This window comes from Centroberyx affinis, unplaced genomic scaffold, assembly GCF_046629955.1.
Source record: "Centroberyx affinis isolate AG114_WGS23_722 - 3 ecotype Tasmania unplaced genomic scaffold, CSIRO-AGI_Caff_v1 ptg000997l_1, whole genome shotgun sequence".
NCBI classification, from domain to species: domain Eukaryota; kingdom Metazoa; phylum Chordata; class Actinopteri; order Beryciformes; family Berycidae; genus Centroberyx; species Centroberyx affinis.
The window spans coordinates 345,465-367,498 of NW_027279562.1; the positions used below are offsets into that span (position 1 = coordinate 345,465).

General features: G+C 40.4%; 1 protein-coding gene across 1 annotated transcript in view; it reads right to left on the reverse strand.

Annotated features, from left to right (window-relative positions):
• Positions 1-5,700, reverse strand: part of LOC139646782 (zinc finger protein 236-like) — a 73,304-nt gene extending 67,604 nt beyond the window's left edge. The window contains 2 exon segments of the mRNA XM_071522503.1: positions 3,489-3,628; positions 5,644-5,700. Of these exon segments, the coding sequence (XP_071378604.1) occupies positions 3,489-3,628; positions 5,644-5,695 (192 nt within the window). The 5' untranslated portion in view covers positions 5,696-5,700.
• Between the last annotated feature and the right edge of the window lie 16,334 nt (positions 5,701-22,034).

The window sequence follows — 22,034 nt, forward strand, 5'->3', positions numbered from 1 at the left end:
TCGTGTTGAATGCTGGGCTTTCCAATACTGTAATACTGTAGTAACACCAAAAAAATTGATTCTTTCATTCTCATTGCATTGTAAGCATTTTTCATATAATTATTGCCCATGTAAGTGTTTCTGTGTTTCTCTTTTAAAACTGTGCCCCTTTGCTTTTAATTGTTTTATGTTGAAATGTTTAAGAATCATTATTAGATATTTTTGAACCACAGATGAAGTACTGTGAGGACAGCAAATTAAATATCTTTATTGAATTTATTAACTATTTTATCAATGTCATTCATTGCCCTGAGATGGACTGGCGACCTGTCCAGGGTGTTTGCCTGCCTTTCACCTAATGTATGCTGGGATAGGTTGCATCACCCCCCAACCCTGAATAAGAATAAGTGAGAAAAAGAAAAAAAAAAGAAAAGATTTATGATCTTGGATTTAATCTATTAATGCATGTTTCTTTTTTTTATTTTAAGATTATTTTGGGGCATTTTCACCTTTATTAGACAGGCCTGTCTTGAGAGAGACAGGAAGGCTTGGGAGAGAGAGAGGGGGATAACATGCAACAAAGGTCTTGGGTCGGATTTGAACATTAAAATGATCATTAAGAGGCAAACTCCAAACAACTGTTAAACAACATAAACTTAGTCATCTATTAAAGCCCCTAAGTGTAGAATATTTACCTCAATATATCATTCTCAAATAAATGTTGATAGCATAGTATAATGGCTGTAGAAAAATTAGACCATCACTGTGTAAATTGGTTTATTCTTTGTGTTGCTTTCAATGTGTTTATTCTATGTGTCCCTGGGTGCGAGTTTTCCTGTCTCTCTATTCTTCAAATGATTAATGAGCCAGGGTTCCTCTGTTGTGAAACACTGTGGCAGTTCTTCATTGTTAGATTAATGTCGGGCCTACTGATAACAATACATTTACCACATTTTCAGTCCCTTATTTAATTATGTATTACAATTGCATTGAACAATGTTTCACGTGTTTCAATCACCTCTTTAGCACTGCAGCAACAATCTGAACAGAAAACCATTCAAGATGCATCTTATTGATGATTTAATTCACCATGTTGTTAGTCGTCAGCATCAGCACTGGTGCTGGGATGACGCTCCTAAGAGCTGGTGCTTTGAGGTAAATCTCACAAAAAGAAGAGCCCCTAGTTGTATGATATGGACAACACCGGGTGAATCACTCAATACGAAGTGAGAAAGCACTGTTTCTTAGCATTGGGCAAAGTTAATAAATTCCACACCTGTTACGCAAAACTGCTTTGCTAGCTCAATCTAGTTGTAAATGAAATATTCGCTAGCAAAATAAATATTTGTTGTCACGCAGTTGCAAAGCTGAACAAAACTGTAACACCGGGCGAGTGAGTATCACTCAATACAAGGTGAGAGAGTGTCGTTTGACTAACTGATGAACCAACCTGAATTTGGCTCCTGATAAACACGTCTTGGGGAAACATATTGTATCCTTCGGCAAGTTTATTCCAGCTCCATTATACAATTTGCATTATGGCATTTTCATGTTACCTCTTCTGCACACATATTTGTCTAGTGAGTTGTCTTTGTAACACACTACCACTCAAGACTCAAGAAGTTGCCAAAGTCATTAAGTTTCAAATTCTACTGGTAGCAGCTGATCATTTAACCCCCAATAGTGTCAGACATTAGTGCCCAAAAGCATGACTGTCTCTGGATTACTAGCAGTAACACTGAGATGCTGAGTGCATTTGAGAGAGCAGGGCTGCCCTACATCAAACTGCACTATGCCAGAGCAAGGGGAAGGGCAAAGAAGATGGCTGCTGGCCCTTTCCAGCCAGACAACCGCCCATTTGACATCCTACCCTCTAGGATGCTTCATTGCTGCACCACCCATCACTGCAACACTTGCTTCCAAATGGCAATCATGCTCTTCAACCAGCATGCATATAAACAGGTTTATCTATCAACCTAGTTGTATTTTGTACATCTGTCATTTATGCATCTTTTGCTATTTACCAACCTAGTTCATCTTTGCACATCTGTGACTATGCCTTTGCTGCAACCAACCTTGCCAATGTGCTACACTGGAACAAATCTTCAGCCTTGAATCTATACTTGTAGTGCCTTTATGTTTAGTCTACAGTACATCTTGTCTGCATTATATGTGAGGTCCTGTTACGCATTGTCCTGCTCTTACTGTGCCACTCCTGTACTGTGGACCTGTCTTGTAATTTGTCAACAAGTTCAAGTTTCAAGTTCAAGTTCTGCTTTATTGTCATCTCAGCTGCATATATCTACACATATACATCCAAATATACATAGACTGTACACAGTGAAATGAGATATTGTTTCTCCAGGCTCAGGTGCAACAGAGATGTAGTAAGAAAAATAACAAGGCAAGTTAATAATAAAACAATAGTACACAGACAATGATGACAGACTCATATAAATTAACACACAAATTAAATCAACATTAATGAACCAAGTCAAATTCCTTGTCCATCAGTTGTACTCACATTTTCCCAGAATTTCCCAGAAGGAGTTTTTGTTTCCATTTTAGACTTAGTTAATCTTATTTATTTGGTTCATGATGCCAAAACAAGGGACAAGTAAGCACCCTAGAAAATTCCAATAAAAAGATATATAGAAATATATCACCAACCAGTAATGTTCGCACCAGTGGGACACTGGTTTTTGTTCAACAAAAGGATTTCCAAATGCCTTCATCTTAAATTTGTTGTAGAATGAATTTCCAAAAATTGCATGAATGTGTAAAATGAAATAACAACCATCAGATTAACTGGATGATTTCAAGTAGTTATTTTTTTTCATTCATTTCAATCAATTACATTATTGATTCCCATGGTAACACTCTCAATGTTTTTTAGAGCAGTAAATGGACAGCCAAGGATGAAGTCTTCTAATGCACAATGTTCATTGGTGAGACAGCAGTTGGGCAGTGAACCAATCGCTCAGGTTTAAAAACAAATATTCAGCAAAGCGCCTTGGCAACCAAGCCAAGTTCACCACTGAGCTACATAGGACCATAGATGGGACATGTGCTTGTATAGGCCTATTTGTCTATGTTTGTTTCTCAAAAGAATGCTGAAGCTTGGCTATTTATCAGCTAAAAAAAAGCAGGAAAACACCATTCTCTGATTAGCAATTAACCAAAGGTCCAAAAAACTGAAATCCTGAAATGGCACTGGGCTATTAATTTGTAAATATTATGTATGGCAAATGAAGTCAGAACTTTAATTAATAAGTTTGCAGTTGTATTGGGCAGCTTCCAGTGGCCACTAGAAGAAGACTGTTGTTGTACAGGCCAGTTCCAAGGTTTGAATGCGTTTAACTGTATGAATGTAAAGCAGGGTGCTGCTGGTAAAAAGCAAGTATGCTCAGATGACTTTCCCTGGATAAATAAAGGTTAAAAAACTCTGTTCTGTGTTGTCTTGTTATGGCTATGATGATCAGATGGAGTGCCCGGCTGGCTGTACTTGCCTTATCGTTGGACTCATGGTCACGGAGGTGCCTCTGTAGCTGACTCTCAGTAGTAAAGATTTGGGAACATATTGTGCATTTCTTGTCCTTGAATTCTCCATCGCAGTAGCTCTCAACCTTCGGTTCACTGGGATTAGCATCTGATGAAAAGTACAAGAGTACAAGTGAGATGAACACTTCAATTTTCTTATTTGGTTCAATAAGCCTATTCCTGACATGAATAGCTGGACTAGATATGATACATCTGGCAGTAGCCTACTCATACTCAATTAGACAGACCTCAGGTGCAGTAGCACTCTTATTAAAGTTGTCTCCCAAAGCTGAAGGTTTACATCAGAATAGAGTCAGTGTAAGCCAAAACGTGCGGGCCAAATGGTTTGAATACAGCTAATTAAGTCTGTGTTAAGTGACATTTGTAAGCATGCAATCTCATTCAGCTAAGCCCTTATATTTTTTCAGACGTGTCACTGGGAAGCAGTGCTACATTTCCTATAATCTAATAGTTGTGAATTTAAATAATCAATAGACTGTTTGCTTATTAGTTATTGCTATTTTATACCTATAATATGGGTAGACAGAGGTCTCAATGCTAGGTTGCACTCATATATATGAAATGCAAGCTCTGCCCCAGCCCTGATGCAGTTGAGTAAAACCATCTCCTCACCTCCATCATATCTGCAGTGAGCAACACTGACTGGTCAATATCTGATTTATATTAAAAGGCCTATATTTGTAAAGGAATATATTGGTCTAATCCTATTAAACAACAAAAACATCTTGGGGATGGGGTCCCTGGGAGACAACCTTATCAAATGGGAGACTGTGACATAAAAACATTTGAGAAACCCTTATCTATATAACCCTGATCCAGTATAGGACAGCATATGCCCAGAAAAGAGGTGAGTATAGTCAGGTGTACTCCCAGGCATTGCACTATTCTCCAAAAACTGTCAAGCTAATTTAAACTCCTGACTGTATTACTCAGTAAAGTTATCAGAATTGCTACCACACTGTAATAGGCTACTTAAGTTTATGTCCTACACTAATTCTCTATTCACAAACTGTTAGATTTTCCTTTCCCTCCCTGGAAGAAAGCTCAGTGACACACATGTTAAGGGTGACTATTTTGACCATAGTTTTCACTCTCTCCACTCTTACCTTCCCACTTACAGTATAGACAGTTATGTATGCAATTCTATATTTAATAACAACATTTGGGTTACTCAACACAACATTGTGTCAAATTAGAGTTTCTTCACATGAAAATGTTGGGACCCCCTGCCCCTACAACACAAGGTTCACACTGGTTGCCTAAGGTATTTAGATGGTAGGGTTAGTAGTTGCATAGCCTGCATGAGGTTATGTAATGTAGGTTCATGGTACTCCACAAAAACACCAAATCGCCCATTTTGGTAGACAAAGAGACTGCCAATAGTCACTGTTTATTACAATGTGCCAAACTTGCAGCACATGCATCCCATATGAGATTTCTATGCAATCTACGGGTTCTGCAGCTGTAGCAGCTGCATGCTACGTTTACGGTGTGTCATGTTAACAGCTGGCTAGACACTCCAACAATGTATTCTAGCGATTATATTAACCGACTAGCAAGCTCAACGCAAGACCAGAATACAAGCTATCTTAATGTAATTTCCATTTTGTGGATATGATGACAACTTCTTCCATAGCCAGTCAAGCCGGCAGCAGCTGCACAGTCTCTCTGCACAGTGTGTCCTCTCAAGGATCAAAATAACAATGGCTAACGTTTTAGCGTGTTAGCCACCAAGCTAACGATAGCAAAACGAGCTAGTTAGCATCAACAACGTAACGTTACATTGCTAATAAACAGAGAAAGTGCAAACATCTGAAATTAACTAACGTTGCGCCACTGCACGGGAGGTGTTTCCCTCCCGGACACCAATTTAGACTGGAAGCCAATAAGTAGAGCCACCGAAATGTTATTAATATCATTCCGCCTCAATCACTCCTTCGCCGCACAAAGCAATGGCCACCCGCAATACTATATCCGGGGACTATATACACTACATTCAAGTGTGATTATATAAGATACGGAGCGCTTTATCCAAACGTTACCAAGTTATTTAGATAGCTCATAGTCTGTATGTTTTATTCATGGCATTTTGGTACTTGTTACCTGTTCCGTCGTTGGTTTTAACTCTCAGTTTGCGAGGCCGGCCCCGCGGCATAGTTCCAGTACTCAGGGCGGGTGTGCTGTGAACGATTTGGTTTTCAAAATGGCGACTCGATCATCTGTAGATAGCTAGCAGCGGACCCATGAAGACACACAACAGCGTGGAGTGGGGAGACATCTAGCGTTTGGTTCATTGTACCTGCATCGATCACAACAACAACAATGACAAGGTATGTTATTGAATCTAAGTGGTAAGTATGTTACTTTATCTAATGATATAATAAGGAGGCCTATTCATAAATAATGCATTATAATATTTATAGTGTATATTTTGATAAATATTTCTAATTACTCAACATCATCAAAAGCAATAGACTGCTAATACTCAGCTACTACTACCACCACCACCACTACTACTACTACTGCTATTTCTACTTATAGGCTGATAATAATAATAATACAAATAATAATAGCCTAATAATAATAATAATAATAATAATGATGATGATGATGATGATAATAATAACAATAATAACCAACTCAATAAATACGAATAATAATAGTAATAATAATAATTGAATAAAAGTTGAATAAAAATACATTCAGTAAATCAAGTAATGTATAGTTCCAACAATACACACGCTGCTGCAAAGACCCTATAAGGGCATCACTGAAGTTTCATCTAATCTAATTTTAGGTGATGCAAGCTAAACTAATCTCATAACAACAATAATAATCATGGTTTGTAAAGCACTTTTCTAAGCAAAGTTATAAAATGGTAATAAAGATAGGATGCTAGAAATTGAGTATCAAAAACAAAATCTAAAACAAAATCTGAAACAAAACTATAGGTAGGCTACATACAGTGTATGCAGCAGTATATGCAGTAAAACAGATCATCAGCGTTAAAGAATGGCTAATTTAACAAATGTATTACATGAAATATCTTAAAACAGTGCCAGTGTAACAGTGTTATGTCAGCTGGCACATATTCCAAAAAGTAAAAATAGCAGTCATTGTTATAGGGAATTAACAAAGGTAAAAATCTGCGGTAGGCTACCTTTTATTAAATAGGGATAGTGTTGTTTGTTACTTATTGTAGCATTACTTGTATTTGTACTTCTTTCTTTCTTTCTTTCTTTCTTTGAATGAATAAATAATAATTGTCGAAATATATTTTCACTGTAGTTCCTTTTCTTTTTGCTTCGAGGGATCTCTTGTACACCATCAATATACACCAATCACTCAACAAACCATATTTCTTTGTTAAATAGGCTTATGGTCACCAAGGAAAAATAATTATAGAAGGATAAACTATAAATTCCCTGTAGGAATTGAATAGGAATATTATAGCGATACCATGGGAGATAAAAACCCCATAAAGTATGATAAGGTCACTGTAAACTCACTATTGAGTACCACAGACACACTGCAGTATTATTATAGTGATTTTTCAACATGGTATGTGGCATGTTGGCTGTAAAACTGCCTTTACCCTTCTGTTCTTTTGTACCAGCAGAGGGAGGCCATGAGTTATGAATGGCTTTAGTAGTTTATGGGGCGATAATCCTCAAGATGTCAACAGGCTGTCTGTGCTGCTGAAATGGGATCGGTCCTGTTAAGAGCTATGCTGCTGATCTCAACTCCCTGAAAGACTGTATGTTTCACTTTGATTACCAGATCCCCTCTCATTTTGATTTAAATCCACCGATGATGGCTTTCAGCAAACTGGTCCATGTGGTGACTATCCTACTTAACACTTGAACCTTAGTTTACATTCCACACAGGCATGCACCCACGCATACACACACACACACACACACACACACACAGACACACACACATACATACATACATACACACATACATACACACACACACACACAAACACACAGACTGATATAGGTAAAGTGAAGGACAATGGCCTTGGGACAATCCTCTTCCTAACCACTCTTGAACCTGGCCTCACCTTAAATGCTTGTCCTTGGCTGTGCATGACCCGGCGTAGGTATTAATAACAGAGCTTTCATACACTCACAATGACAGGAAGTGGAGAGAATTGATGTTTTCAATTCGGTGTGACAAGTATAAGGGCTTCTGTCTGTGGGATCCAGAGCATGTGGGACCAGAGCTGGGAGTAAAAAGACAGGGAGGGTTAGGGTTAGTGTGTGGTCAGAGTGATTGAAATGAAAACGCTGTGTGCATTGATGTGCACAGGTTAATTAACACTATTATGTGAAACCCCACAGGGTTCCCATTTCTGGAATGTCATGTTTTGAGAGGTGTATTCCAGGGAATATGAATTCAGGGAATTTGATAAATTCTCTGGGGAAGTCAGGGAATATCAGGGAATTTTACAAATTGGTCACTTTCAAACATTCATTACTTAGTTTAGATGGTGGCTTGCAGCCCAAAGCAGACTGTTTACCTCTTTAGAAAAACAACATTAACAAACCAGGAAGGAAGAACATTTTTAGGTCATGGAAACGCTCCGACTTTGTTATGGAAGGTCATGGAAAAGTCATGGAATTTTACATCCGGGGCGACAGTGGGAACCCTGACCCCATTTGTTGTAGATCTGTTATGGGAAATAAACCTTATATGTTTGATTGCCTGAGCAACATTTTTATGCTTGCGAGAGGAGCTACAGCATCTCATGTGCTGATGTGTCTGAGAGACATTTTCATTATGTCCTTGTTGAACTGCCATGTGAAATGCCTGTGATAGTGGGCTAACCTTTATAGACCAGCTGATCGATTGTTTTTTTTACATTTAACATTTGTCTACAATTCAAATAGCTTTGCAATTCAAGATTCATCTCAAGTTCCCTGCTTTCCTGGTGAGGGTAGAATAAGTTGTGTCATTTTACAACATCAGGTTGTTTGATTTAGGTTTTGCATATTGTCTGCTGGACTTCCTCATTGTAAGTACACAAGTAACGTTAGGCCGTTATAACGTTATGGGCCATTCTAAGTGTGTGTTCGCTGTAACACCAGTTGTTATGTAGGGATAGGGTTGTTGTAGTGAGCTATTATTTGTCATTTGATGAACCTATAGCCAGTTCATGAAGCTTTTACATTTGCTGTTCTAAACACCCGGTGTCTGGTAGCTCTTTACTGGGAAAAATCCTCTGGTGCACAGGAAGTGATGCTTGTTAATGTTTCCGGTTTGTTTAGAACAAATAGAAGAAGAACTGTTTAGTTAGCATGAGCAGTGATAGCCACCATGGCTGAACTGACCAAGAAAAGAGCGCCAGCTACAGAAACTCAAACTTCATCAACAGAAAATCCAAGGAAAAAATGTCATTACTGGACACACTGTTTGACCGCTTAGCACCAAAGATGGAGGAAAAATAAATAAATAAATGAACAGGATCTATAAATAGAATCCCATCTGTTGTATGAGATCCTTTGTGGGAAGTAAATCATACTGTATATAGGTCTGATTGCCTCAGCAACATTTTTTTTCCATATGAGAAACAGGTGGAATGCTGTGACTCTTTGCTGTATTTTTCTTTGTTTTCAAAAAAGGGAAGTCAGCCTCTTGACTTGTAGTGAATAAGCAACCAACCAAGTGCATGTTCATTGTGTAAGAACATCTGTTCCTGCCAGGCCGCCAGTTACTCTGCCTGTTCCCTCGCGGCTGCCCAGGCCACTGATCTCACCGCTGAAAACAAAAGGCTGGACATCACTCTGACCTTGTGGGATTGTCCACGCCCCTCTTTCCTCCCTCTCCTTTTTTTTCTGCTCTGTGGTCTGGTTTCTCCCCTCTCACCGCAGTCGAGAGGAGAGTGATCAATCATGAAAATTGTCATGGGCCGTGGCAGTGGGGTTGTCAAGAAGCCCACCTCTCTGAGAGACACGCTAAAGACATGCTGTGAAAAAAACACACTGAGAGAGTGAGAGAGTCGCTGTTTCTGAGTCCCATCTTTACCCTTGTCATTCCTGCTAACAAGCCCCACCACCTACACTGACATCAATGATACTGGCTGCGCTTTTCCACAGACTGGGCTAGACATGAGTCAGACTTGAAAATGGGGTGCTTGTTTGCATCTGTGCAAGTGAAAAACACTGCGCAATTAAAGATTAATTGCATGATTTGCTAACAATCAGAAGCTTGAACCGCATTTTAATGTCATCAGAATATTCTCAAGTCTAACAGAAACATCACTTGTGTTTGATGATCTTGGCTGGTGCGTTTCCTTTTTCAAACCAGGACATTGTTGTCTGGAGAATCACCACCACCTCACGCAGAGGCAGACAAAGACCAAGTCTGACTCCCAACTCAAACAAAGGATAAATTCAGACACAATATTCTCCATATTTGGCACGAGGGCGGGCTAGGAATCGTTGGTGACGGGGTGACGGGTGACAGGTATTGCGATGACCCCCGGAGTGACCTTGTTCAGAAACATTTCACATCCTGCCAGTGTTTTCTTCTCCCAGGTGTGGCAGCATCTCCCTCTGCGCTGTCAGAGAGCAGTGTCCGGATCCATGAACCCAATCATTCTTCGGCATCATGGAAACAGCATCTGACAGCCGTGGTCGCTATGGGCGTCCTCCCCTGTGACCATCCTCAACGGGGGACCAGGGAGGCAGAGCCACGCTCAGCAACACTCTCTGGGCTGCTGGGTCTCTGTCTTAGTAAAGAAGCTCTCAACCATGCAAGGATTTTTGAATGTCTTATCGTGAAAACTGAAGACTTAAGATAAGACGAGATGAAACTTTAATGATCCTTGTGGGGAAATTGGGTTGCTGCAGCGGCAAATAGTAATAGGAAATAGCAAAAAATATAGAATATAAATAAGAAGGGCGCAAATGAGGAAGAGTAAACATCTTGCAACTGACAATTGCAACACTAGAATTTATTATAACTGTAAGAATGAAAATTATGAGATATATGAATAACAGCATGTATGCAGGAAGTGCAAAATAGAGAAATAAAGAAATGAAAGTGAATAGAAAGTGAAAAGTACAGTATGAGAATATACAACAATATAAATATTCAGAAATTCATTCAAAAATTCAAAAATAAATGTATTAAGAAATCTGCAATGTGTACAGTATGGATAGTATGGTACCATGAATAATAATAATAGGGGCAAATATGTAAATTGACAGTATATGTAAAGATTGTGCAAAATATGCATCATATTCACATTATCAGGTCTACAGAAGGATATATGTAGAGAAAGTCTCTAGGTGTAAAAACCTAATCATTTCATCAAAATGACATTTTGTAGAGCATAGCTGAAGATAATGAAGTCAAATAAGTGTTGTTAGATGTGATAGAGTTGGTGTGGTTACCAGTAGATTGCACTGAACACTCCCTTTGTTCCTTATTGGTTTAGCTATGCCTACCTTTGTCTTTTGTCTTGTGCAATTCTCTTCCAGCATGTGCTGTGGAGGGAGGTGGAGATAAGGGAGTTGTTTCTGCATATCTACCATTTAGCCTCCCACTGGGTGTTAGAGAAAGGAGAAGAGAGGAGAGGGGGAGAAAGGGGGAGAGAGGTAGAGAGAGAGAGAGAGAGAGCAATACACAACAACACAACAAAGCCATGCAACCAATTAAAAGCAGTTAGGAGCACACACACGTTAATACAGACAAAATTTGAATCGCTCTAATATAAAAACCCATTCATGGTAACTGTGCTTTGAAAGATGAAATAGCATTGCAGGAGTGTTTTGTAATCAATAATGCATGGCTGTCCATCTTCGGAGAGAGAAAGCCCCTCCAAACACACCAGAGGCATCAGACACTGTTTTCATTTCATGCTGAAGGTCAGTGGAGCAGCATGGACGTCCCTACAGTACAGCTACTTTACAGAAGGAAGTAAACACACTCAGAAAAATCATTTTCAAATTCTCTCCTTCCACAGGACTAGAATGTAGCTTCGCGTTCATCTGCCATCACGACTGGCAAGGCTTCTTTCCACTTCTAATCCGCGAGAGCTTTCTGATTAAGTGCTTGAAATGTAATCAGGGTTGTTCAAACCCAGTCGTGTAATCTGATCCCAAATGTAATCTAATCTTTTCAGCGGACGATCAGGTCAGCAATTTGTTCCAACTTACAAGCTTTAAATGAAAGGTGTTATTGTCAACACCTCACTATTATTTCAAGTTGTTTAAAATGATGTTCATAATCTTGCAATTATCACACCCTTTATTCCCTGCAGGTATACTGCTTCAAAATACATAAATGATCACCTATATTGTTTTGGTTACTGATTACTGTGATTACTGCTTACTTTGCATTGCTGTAAAGCCACTGCTCCTCAATTCTGTTTCTAAAACAGCACAGATTGCTGTTAAATATTAATCCTTCTCCATCTTTATTGCATTATGACAGCAGTGAACATCTAGATACATGCTCATCACCTGGTTGGGAGCCATCGTCTGTATTGATTTCCCTCTGGCTTCCACACATCTGGATGCTAAATTATTCTGACCGCAGCACAGCCGCTCCTGGGCCGCTATAAATACAAACATGCATACACACTCATACAAATATAATGTACCCACACCCTTTGCACACACAGCTACATGCATACAGTGCATACTCATCTGTGACTGCCTGAATGCAAATGCACATATAGACACAAGCACAAACACGATCCCATCCCCCCACCCTCTCATCACACAGATGTGTAGTACATATAAAAATTTGCAGTTACGTATCCCTACACGAGTGATGCACGTGTGATCATACATGTGATCGCAAGCACACACGCACGCACACATTCGCACACACACACCTTATCATCCAACTGTAAAAGCCAGAGCGCTGAGCTAATGCTGATGCTCTCAGGATGACACATAAGGATAATCAGCCTCCTACCACATGAAGCCATGGCCCCATGACAGCTCAGATCAATTAGACACCATTAAAGGCTGGTCCCAGAACAGCCGTAGAGACTTCCTGATGTCTTTTTTTTCCTCTGCATGGTGCTAACCAAATCCATCTTCTCCCTCGCCCAAACCTAATTACAGGTAGAGATGCGCTGTGTGAGATGAAAAGCTGAGAGATGCTTTGATGGATGGTGGGCTCCTGCAAAACAGAGCAAACAGGTAATTAACATGACAATGGGGATGAGGCGGGGGCCTCATACAAAGACACAAGTGTGTGTGTGTGTGTGTGTGTGTGTGTGTGTGTGTATGTGTGTGTGTGTGTGTGTGTGTGTGTGTGTGTGTGTGTGGGGGGGGGGGGGGGGGGGACAAGAGAAGAAAGAACCAAAATGGAGAAATAAAGGGAGCTGAGAACGAACAGTGAATAAAACTTTGATGTGTTGTGAAATCCTTTCAGTATATATATGCTGTGGTGAAGTGGTGGAGTGGAATAGAAAACAGTCCTGCAGGGAAAAGGGAGTGACCGGACGCTTAATGGAGGTGTTGAAACCTTGTGCAGAGATAAATAATTTATCCTGTGACAAAGTATACCTCATTAATATTTAATTTCAACATATTTATGGGTGAATCATGAGAGGTTGATGTGTAGCATGATAGCTGTATCGGTTTAAATTGTCAGGTGTATAAGCATAAGAGCTACTGCTCCTCTTAAGAAGGGTCCAGTTCAAGCAGCATTTAGATCTGACCAGACCAGGATCAGTATCATTCTCCTGTTGCATGCTAAACTCAAAATTTGACTCATTCGGAACATAAACCCTAAACGCTGGGTGTTTAAATGTCTCATTAAAGCAGTGATAACACTAACAAGCTGAAGTGAAAGCGATAGTGCACACTTCCCTACTGTATTTTATGGCTCCAGAGTGTAAACAGCACACCTCATAAGCAATGGAAGTGCTTGGGGAGTTCCATGCAGTAATAAATGGCAGGACAAGTTGATCCACCTCAATGTGGTGCTTTCGCTGGCATATCTATGTTAGGATAGCAACAATTGCTTGGCAGCCAGCTTGCTAGGTAACTGTTTTTTTTTGTTTGTTTTTTTGTTATCAATTTGCATGTTGTAAAATTCCTTACAGTTAAAACAAATGGAGAGCTATAACTCACATTGTCAGCAAAGTCATAGACAGCAGAGATGACAAAGAAAATGTTAAAATGGCAAAGCAACCAACAGAGATATCTAAGCATTCATAATTTAGTAAGACTGCTGAAGCTTTAACTGTATTGTTAGCTGGCTGACAACATTTAGTATAACAACGATGAAATGATAATTCGGGGTTTACAGAGAATTCTGAACTGAAGTTTTCCCTTTAAGTTTTCCCTTTTTTCACAATAGCTACGACTGAAAACCATAAGAATTATCTCAGTATGACTTTCAGAATGCATTTAAGACCACGGGGTAATATGTTTCAGCTGCAGTGCATGTTTATGAAAATATCCAAATGGCTTGCTTTATTAGAGAAAACCAGCTCGACAGTAAACCTTTACTCCCTGAGAAAACAGCAGCTCTTCTTCTCTTTTCTTCCTTCTGACAAGAGAGTAGAGATAAACACAGCTTGAGCACACAGCCCCATCAATCTGAGAAACAATGAAATACATAATAATGCTGGAATATCTGCGAGTAAAACCTTAAATGACAACTCTGGCTTTTTAGGAGTTTGGCCCATTAGTCTCCTTACCCATGTTTAAACACGTGTTACAGAAAGCTGTGTGTGAATATGAAGTGCCTTTGAATATACTTTCCATGTGATTTCTTTTGCCATTTAACTGATTTCTGTAAAAATGAGACAGGCTGATCTGTTAACATGCCAAACATATGATTCATTCAGAACCAGTATGGTAAAATACTGTAGGATAATAGCATATGTGGCACTAGCAAATTTAAATAGTGATGGCCCATCAGCTTGGGCTACATTCAGGCCAAAACAAACAAGAAAAGGCTGTAAACCCCAGCTTGATAGCACGTCACATGATTGAAATACACAGTAATTCCCAATCTACGGCAGAAATGTTCCTGTTGGATTAGTGCTATGGACAAGACTCCTTTGTTTTGGATTTCAATTCGCCGACCTCTCAGCTCTCAAATAATTTCACAACCACAAAACTCCTTTCTCTTCAGCTAGTAAAAATACTGAATGTAATCACTCAAGACAAATCACACAGATCTGCCTGTGTACAATCATTATGGCAACGTAATCCAATGTTTCCATCATTTTAAACATCTTATATCGCGTAATTCTCCTGGCAGCAGCTTTGTTAGATGCCAGAAAAAGAAAAGACACTGCACAGACACTGCAAACGCACACTGGAAATTGTCTTTTCATTAAATATAATGTTTTATCTCCATATTCAAACTGACATCAATTAGGCAACAACAATAATTATACGTCTAATGCCAAGCTAAATGTCTAGTTACTACAATGCCGCTGTGTATGAGATGGGGGGGGGGGGGGTTGTGAAAGAGAAACTTGCAAATGCTTTCAAGGGGGACGCTCTGAAACTTCCAATGCACATTTGTCATGCTTTTAAGTGATTTACAAATGAGAGGCATGCAGGCTTTGTGAGGGCAGAGAAAGAGATTGGGAGAGTGAGAGAGTGAGAGAGAGAGAGAGAAAGAGAGAGAGAGAGAGAGAGAGAGAGAGAGAGTTTCAGAGAGGGGCTTTGTGTGTCCTTGCCTACCCACAGCATATACATGGAGGGGTAAATTGTATTGTGCGTCATCAATGGTCATTAAAATAGGAGATGCACCAAAGCCACCAGTATGATGATAATGATGAAGAGGAAGAGGAAGAGGAGGAGGAGGAGGAGGAGGAGGAGGAGGAGGAAGATAACGATGAGAATGAAGATAACAATTTTCTTACTAAGATATATATTATCTTATATTTACTAGTCATTTATCATGTTATTTGATGAGATGAAACTTTATCGATCCAATGGGGAAATTTGGTTGTTGCAGCAGCAAGTATAAAATAAATAATATTCAACAGAAAGAAGAACAACAGAATATAAACACACAAACAGGATATAAAATAAGCAATGAAAACAGTAAAACTTATAAAGCAAAAATGATAAAGCAATAAAACAGAACATAAAATACAATATTAGTTTTGCTTTCAGTGTTTATTTCAGCATCATTTAAATATTCCATTCCAAATATAAACCTATGCTCATTTACGTCTTATCTTCACTTTTCCGTAACACTCCCCCCCGACACCCCACCCACCCATCCCCATGGACACACACACACACACACACACACATACACACACACACACACACATACACACACACACACCTACACACACACACACACACACACACACACACACACACACACACACGCCACCACCACCACATAATAATAATTTGCAATATCTCAAGTAAACACACCAACTCAGTCAGTGACAAGGTACTGCAGATATTTTCTAGCCACTTTTGACTCATTTATTGTGACTTTCATTCAGAGTGCAGGGGAGGTTTGTTTTAGCCAGGCAGCTCTTGAACAAAGATGAGAGGGAAGAGAAAAAAGACAGAGGAAGAGGGAGGAGGGACAATCTAAAAACCACCCATCCCCCTCTCGTGAAAACAGCAGCCTTGCCATGATTTCCTCCCTCACCTTCCTATGTGTGGCCTGTGTTTTTCAACTTAAGTTGTATTATTCCCCAACTAACGCAAAACACTGTAATTTATGGTGAGTCATGTATTACAGTCCCTGGCATCGATTTGACTGAATTTGTTGGCAAGTTTGCTGCTTGAGGCAACAGGTTTCAGAGTGCAGCCTACTAGAATTAAACAGTGCAGCTTTGATGTGTGAGTAGACTTTGATGAATGTTGTTTTTAGCACGATCCCATTCAAACAAAGTGTCTATATGTCCTCAATTCTTTTCTGATGAGGTCATTTACAACCACATCTCAATGTCAGCTGTTTTGAACATGGCTTCTGTGTTTGAGCTATTGTTGCTGGCTGGAGCTGAGTGTGTGTGTGTGTGTGTGTGTGGGAGATTTAGTTTGCAGATTGGGGGTAGGACGGGTGTTGTGGAGTTGAAGAGGGTGGAGGTGGGGTGGTGGTGGTGCGGAGGGAGCGGTTGTGTGAAGATTAGGGAATAGGGCTCTATTGTTTTTTAGGCACACTAGTCAGTTCAGTAAAGTAAAGCACTGGACTAATTACAAAGTCAGGTTGAGCACTTGGGGCAACACAAACAACAGCTGTCTGTGGCATAAGTAAGAAAGTCAAACACACAATTGCGTGCACACACACACACACAGACACACACGCACAAACTCAGACACGCAGAGCAGTCATCTGCCTTGGATATAATTAGTATGATCAACATAAGTGGAGGGTGACAGTAGGTGTCTGTATGTGAGTTTGGTGTCAACCCTTTCCAAAGTCTGGCAATAGCAGATTGTATATATTTACAGTATATGTTACGGTAATTGCATACATCTGCTAGTAAATGTGTACCAACTGTGCAGGTGAATGTGCACAGAGTTGGTAAAGGGTAAATCTGGTAAATGTGTACATGTCCTGGTTAATGTGAGTGGAACATGCGAGTCACAGTAACGCGAGGCTCTCTATACTGATCGCATATCTGTAACACGATGATTGTGCATTGTGAGCTCGGTCCTACGCTACAGTTCTGCACCTGAGGGTCTTTGGATGAATTCAATCAGATTAGGATATTGACCGAAAAAGTATTCTTATTATTAAGCATTATAAACAGGTAATTGGCCTTTTCTTTAAAATCACATTCAAAAAATCTAAGTGGCAGGTATATTTTGCGCATACACCTTTTTACACATAGATGGAAATGAGATGTGCAGACTAGTGCATCCACTATTGTACTAAAATATAAAAACAATCAGGTATCAATTTTTTGGCCAAACTACATCTACACAGCCTATCTACACAGCAATGTCTTATCTGCTAAAAGTAAGCAGGCACACACACCAATGTGCACCAGCATGGTGAAAAGAAAATTGGCCTTAGAAGCGCTCCATCCTCACTCCGTGATGACTGTGATACCATTTCCCACATTTACAGTAATTTCTCGAAGGCAGAGCCGCTCATAAGGCATTAATACTCTCATTGGTTGAATTAAACCTCAATGGACACAGCCAAAGAACCACATGGCGGCACACGTTGGATGAAATAATGCTAAACCTGCACTCTAAAATCCATTATTTCCAATCGCTTGCGCTGCTCAATTTGTACATGAACCTATAGCTGAACATTTGTGTCACACCTTGTGATGAAACCCAGACAGGAATTACTCTAGCAGTAGACTATCAGAATTTCCTGAATTCTCCAACACAAGTTGTATAGTGACCTCAGTAGAAAAGCTCTCTCCTGGAGCCATGTTTCTAACCAAGTGGGCATAGTGTGTTTAAAAATGCAGTGGAGATTATAGCGATCTATGACATTTGGATGTTATATTTTCAGTTGCCTAGGCATAGTCTACATCTTGCAGGATAATGAGCTAGAAATGGCTCTTCTCCCTGCTTCTTCAAAACTCTGCCTATCTTGTCAAGCGTTGCACTGTACCAAGCGGTGAACGCCAAGCAAACCACGTCCTCTCTGAAAGACCTATAATTAACGTTAGACTGAAACCCAGTGAAAAAGGGAAGGGGTAAGAGAGGAGGCAGCTAATAGGCTATTATGAAGCCTAGCACTACGTCTAGCAACTGAAAAATTCAATCTAGCCATTCTAAGTTATCTCAGTTAGCTAGTTAGCCTTATTGACCCTCCAAGTTCAAACTAGCCAAACTAGCATATAGCTATCTAGGGAGCTAGTTAGCTAGTCTGCTGACCTTCCAAGATCATGAATGCCATGGTCATGAACGAATGGAAAATGGAGGTTTTTGCCATTTATGATTCATTCTCCCTAATCACTTATTCCTACGCAGAGTCAGGGGGTCTCAACTCTATTCCAGCATGCATTGGGCAGATGACAGGAAAGCACTGATGAACCCAGTGATGGACTAGCGGTCCATCACAGGACTGTGGGAGGAAACCCACATGAACATGGGACAACATGCAAACTTCATACAGAAAGGTCCAGGGCCAAGTTTCCAACCTAGAGCCTTGTTAAGTGCTAACCACTGCTGCGCCGCCCCCATTTATTACTTATATTTTGACCAGAGTTTCTTCGTTGCCATTCAAGTTTGCCAGTTAGCTAACTGAAAAACTGTGGTTCTTTGGCTCTGCCTATTAAGGTTGAACTCAACCAATGAGATTATTTCTGGCTCTATCTCCAGGAAATGTTTGTGTAACTAAAACACCAATCTGCCCCGCAATATTCTCAGTAAGAAAAATACTAAAAAATTGAGTGAAATGTTCTGCTAAGCCTCATTATGGGATCTCATGGACACATTTCACCAGCAGTGCATTTACGGCTGGTAGGAGAGCTCGGTAAATTGGAGTAATAGAGCCTCATGCCAGACAATAATGTGTATTAAGTCCTTTAGGGCAAGGAGCTGCAGAGATGGCCAAACAAAAGATAATCAATATCATATGGTGTGTTGCCTGGAGTCTAGACCAGCCTCGCCGGCATACTCATCACATGCCTCTGAGGGCTTGTCTACCGCCGGATTCAATGTCAGACACAATGTCAAATAGGCAACACGTCCAGGGCAAAGTGTTAATTATATTATCATCACACTAATAAACACAGTGATAATATGACATCTCTCAAAACAAAGTATCTTTCTCACTGTGGATGGAGGTGTTGAGAACACTGTGGCATGATAATGAGGGTAAAAAGCAATTTGGCAGAAGAGATGACATATTTTCACTATATACCACGTTTTCTTTTTGTGAAAATATGACATGAGGAGTATTTTGGAGTACATTTTGGGATCCATTTTTAAGATGCAAGTACTTGCCAGCAGTTATAGACTCCCTTGCACCACATTTATTGGAATAAAATTCAAAAAGACACAGTAGGAGTTTTGCAGAGCAATGACGCAAGGCTAAACTCATGCAATAATCTTTAATCATATTTTATAGAACACTATAATCTGTTGGCCTGAATTTCAACATCGTTTAAAGGTTACTGAATCCAAACACACACCATCCATGTTTGGAAAAGAAACAGCACATGGATCCTTGGTATAAATGTTTTTCAGTGAAATGATGGCGGGCTCACTTTACCTGATGAGAGAAGTGGAAGTGATACTACGAGAAGTGAGTACAAAGGGTGTTGTACCAGTGTTTTTTTTTTTTTTTTTTTTCAAACCGTGCTACAAGACACCGAATGCAGAGAGTGTAAACAGCATCGGTTACAAAGCCAGTGGGTGACACAATGTAACGCACAACAGTGGAGGCTTCAAATTGCAGTGTGTGCCAATATATAGAAAGAGGCTGATCATCGGCACACTGCACTGGCTGATACGTGCAAGTGTCACACACGCAGGCATACATACATGCAAGCACACATACAGCGCAAGCTTAGGCACGTTTTCCTGCCCCCCCCCCCTCCTCTCTATCTGTATCTCTTTTGAACCTGAGGACAGACAGAGACGGCTCTGTGTTTGACTTAAAGGGCTGCGACAGGAGTGTATACTTCCCTTCTTCCGTCACGAGCTGTATGTAATGGGGCCGCTGTCATTAGTAAAATAAACCATGCATGCATGGCAAGGTACAACCCCCCCCCCCCCCCCCCCCCCACTTCCTGTTTGCCTTGTTACTCAGACATGGGATTCTTACGTGAGCTCTGCAATACACTCGCAGAATGACATAAGATTTCATGATGAAATCCTTGCAATGATACTCTTGGTGTCACGCTGATGGCTTTTTTTTTTTCTTATTGTTTGCTCTCACAGCACCTTGTCTCTGAGCATGCATGGCTGCCTTTGAATGATCTCACTCCCTTATGTGTGGCAGCCGGGGAGTATGTGTGTATGCAAGGGGGGAGAAAGAGACAGTAGTTTTGCTGTAGGGAATATATCGCTACCTTTTCAGTGTGTGTGTGTGTGTGTGTCTGCAGTTGTGTGCCTCTGCTGAAAGTGTTTGTGTGTGCTTATTCCCTTGCAATTAGCATGTGTGCTTGCTCTTGTTTAGTGTGTGTGTGCATGTCTGTGTGCACATGTGTGTTCATGCAATGAATGTGTTTGCACTTGCATGTGGTTGTGCTTGCTCTTGCATTTGCGTGTGTGTGTGTATGTATGTGTGTGTGGAGGCTAGTGGGTTTTTTTTTAGAGTGATAATTCTGAGAGGCAGGCAGACAGTAGGGGAGGGTGAAGGAGGAGGAAGAGGAGGAAGAGGAGGACTGAAGACAATGTCAGCGCTGCAGTATGATCCTGTATCCATCAGGCTGCCTCTTCCTGCAGTCACCGCTGCTTAAAATGCACTGCCAGAGACACACACACACACACACTCACACAGATACACACACACACACACACACACAGGAAATGGCCTCAATCACTGCCTGCAGCACACAGTCCACTTTCTCATTCCAGATAGGATTATGATGTTATTATTGCATGATTACACCACGTAACTGTATTAGCGACAGAGTACGCAACCTGGGACTTCTCAATCAATCACCTTCCCTTTATACTGAGAGGACTTGTCAACAACATCCACCCCTCCCTCCTAGCACAGAGACACACTGCACACACCCTCAACTAACAACAGAAAACAGCCGTTTGACTTCTTTTTCAACCTCCCAATAGGGGACGAATTAGCTACAGTATTATAAGCATGATTTAACCGTGTTTGTACTGTGTGTCTATTTTCTTTCATGTGGTTATTAGCTGAGCTGCATGTCGATCCGATGACGTCACAAGGTTTGTGTTGCATTTTGAGGCTTTGCAGGTGGATGTTGTGGCCCAGCCCAGAACAACAACATAGCTAAAATAGCATGAATGATCAATCGTGTGGGTGGATCCAACACCCCCCTCCCTCCCTCCCTCCCTCTCAACCTTAAGGCATCTATGGAACTTGATAAGATGGAAAGGAAAGGTGCTCAAAGAGAGGAGAGGAAGAGAGAGAGAAAGACAGAGAGAGAGAGAGGAGAGGAGGAGGCAAATTGAAAGAGATGTGAGAAATGAAAAAGGAGAGGAGGGGAGGGGAAAGAAATAGAGAGAGAGAGAGCGTGTGTGTGTGTGTGTGTGTGTGTGTGTGTGTGTGTGTGTGTGTCAGGAAACAGATGAAATCCAAAAGCTGGTTCAGATCGAGTGAGTGAGATACAGAAACAGAGAGAGAGAGAGAAAGAGCGTGAGTCTGCATTGTAGTAACTATGAAGAAGTGAAAAGAAACTCATCTTCCTAAATTCAAAACAATATGCAGTCCTTCTGAAAGCCTTTCCCCTCAAATGAAACAAGACAACATATCCTAAGAGAAATAAAGGAGTGTTGCACACTTGGAGCAAAATATGCAATAACCTGCCACCATTTCAGACGGGGAAGAAGAACAAAGGTGCATTTTGTATGTGCTTTGATACATTTGTCTATTGATTCAGTGATTGATTAATATGATATTATTACATC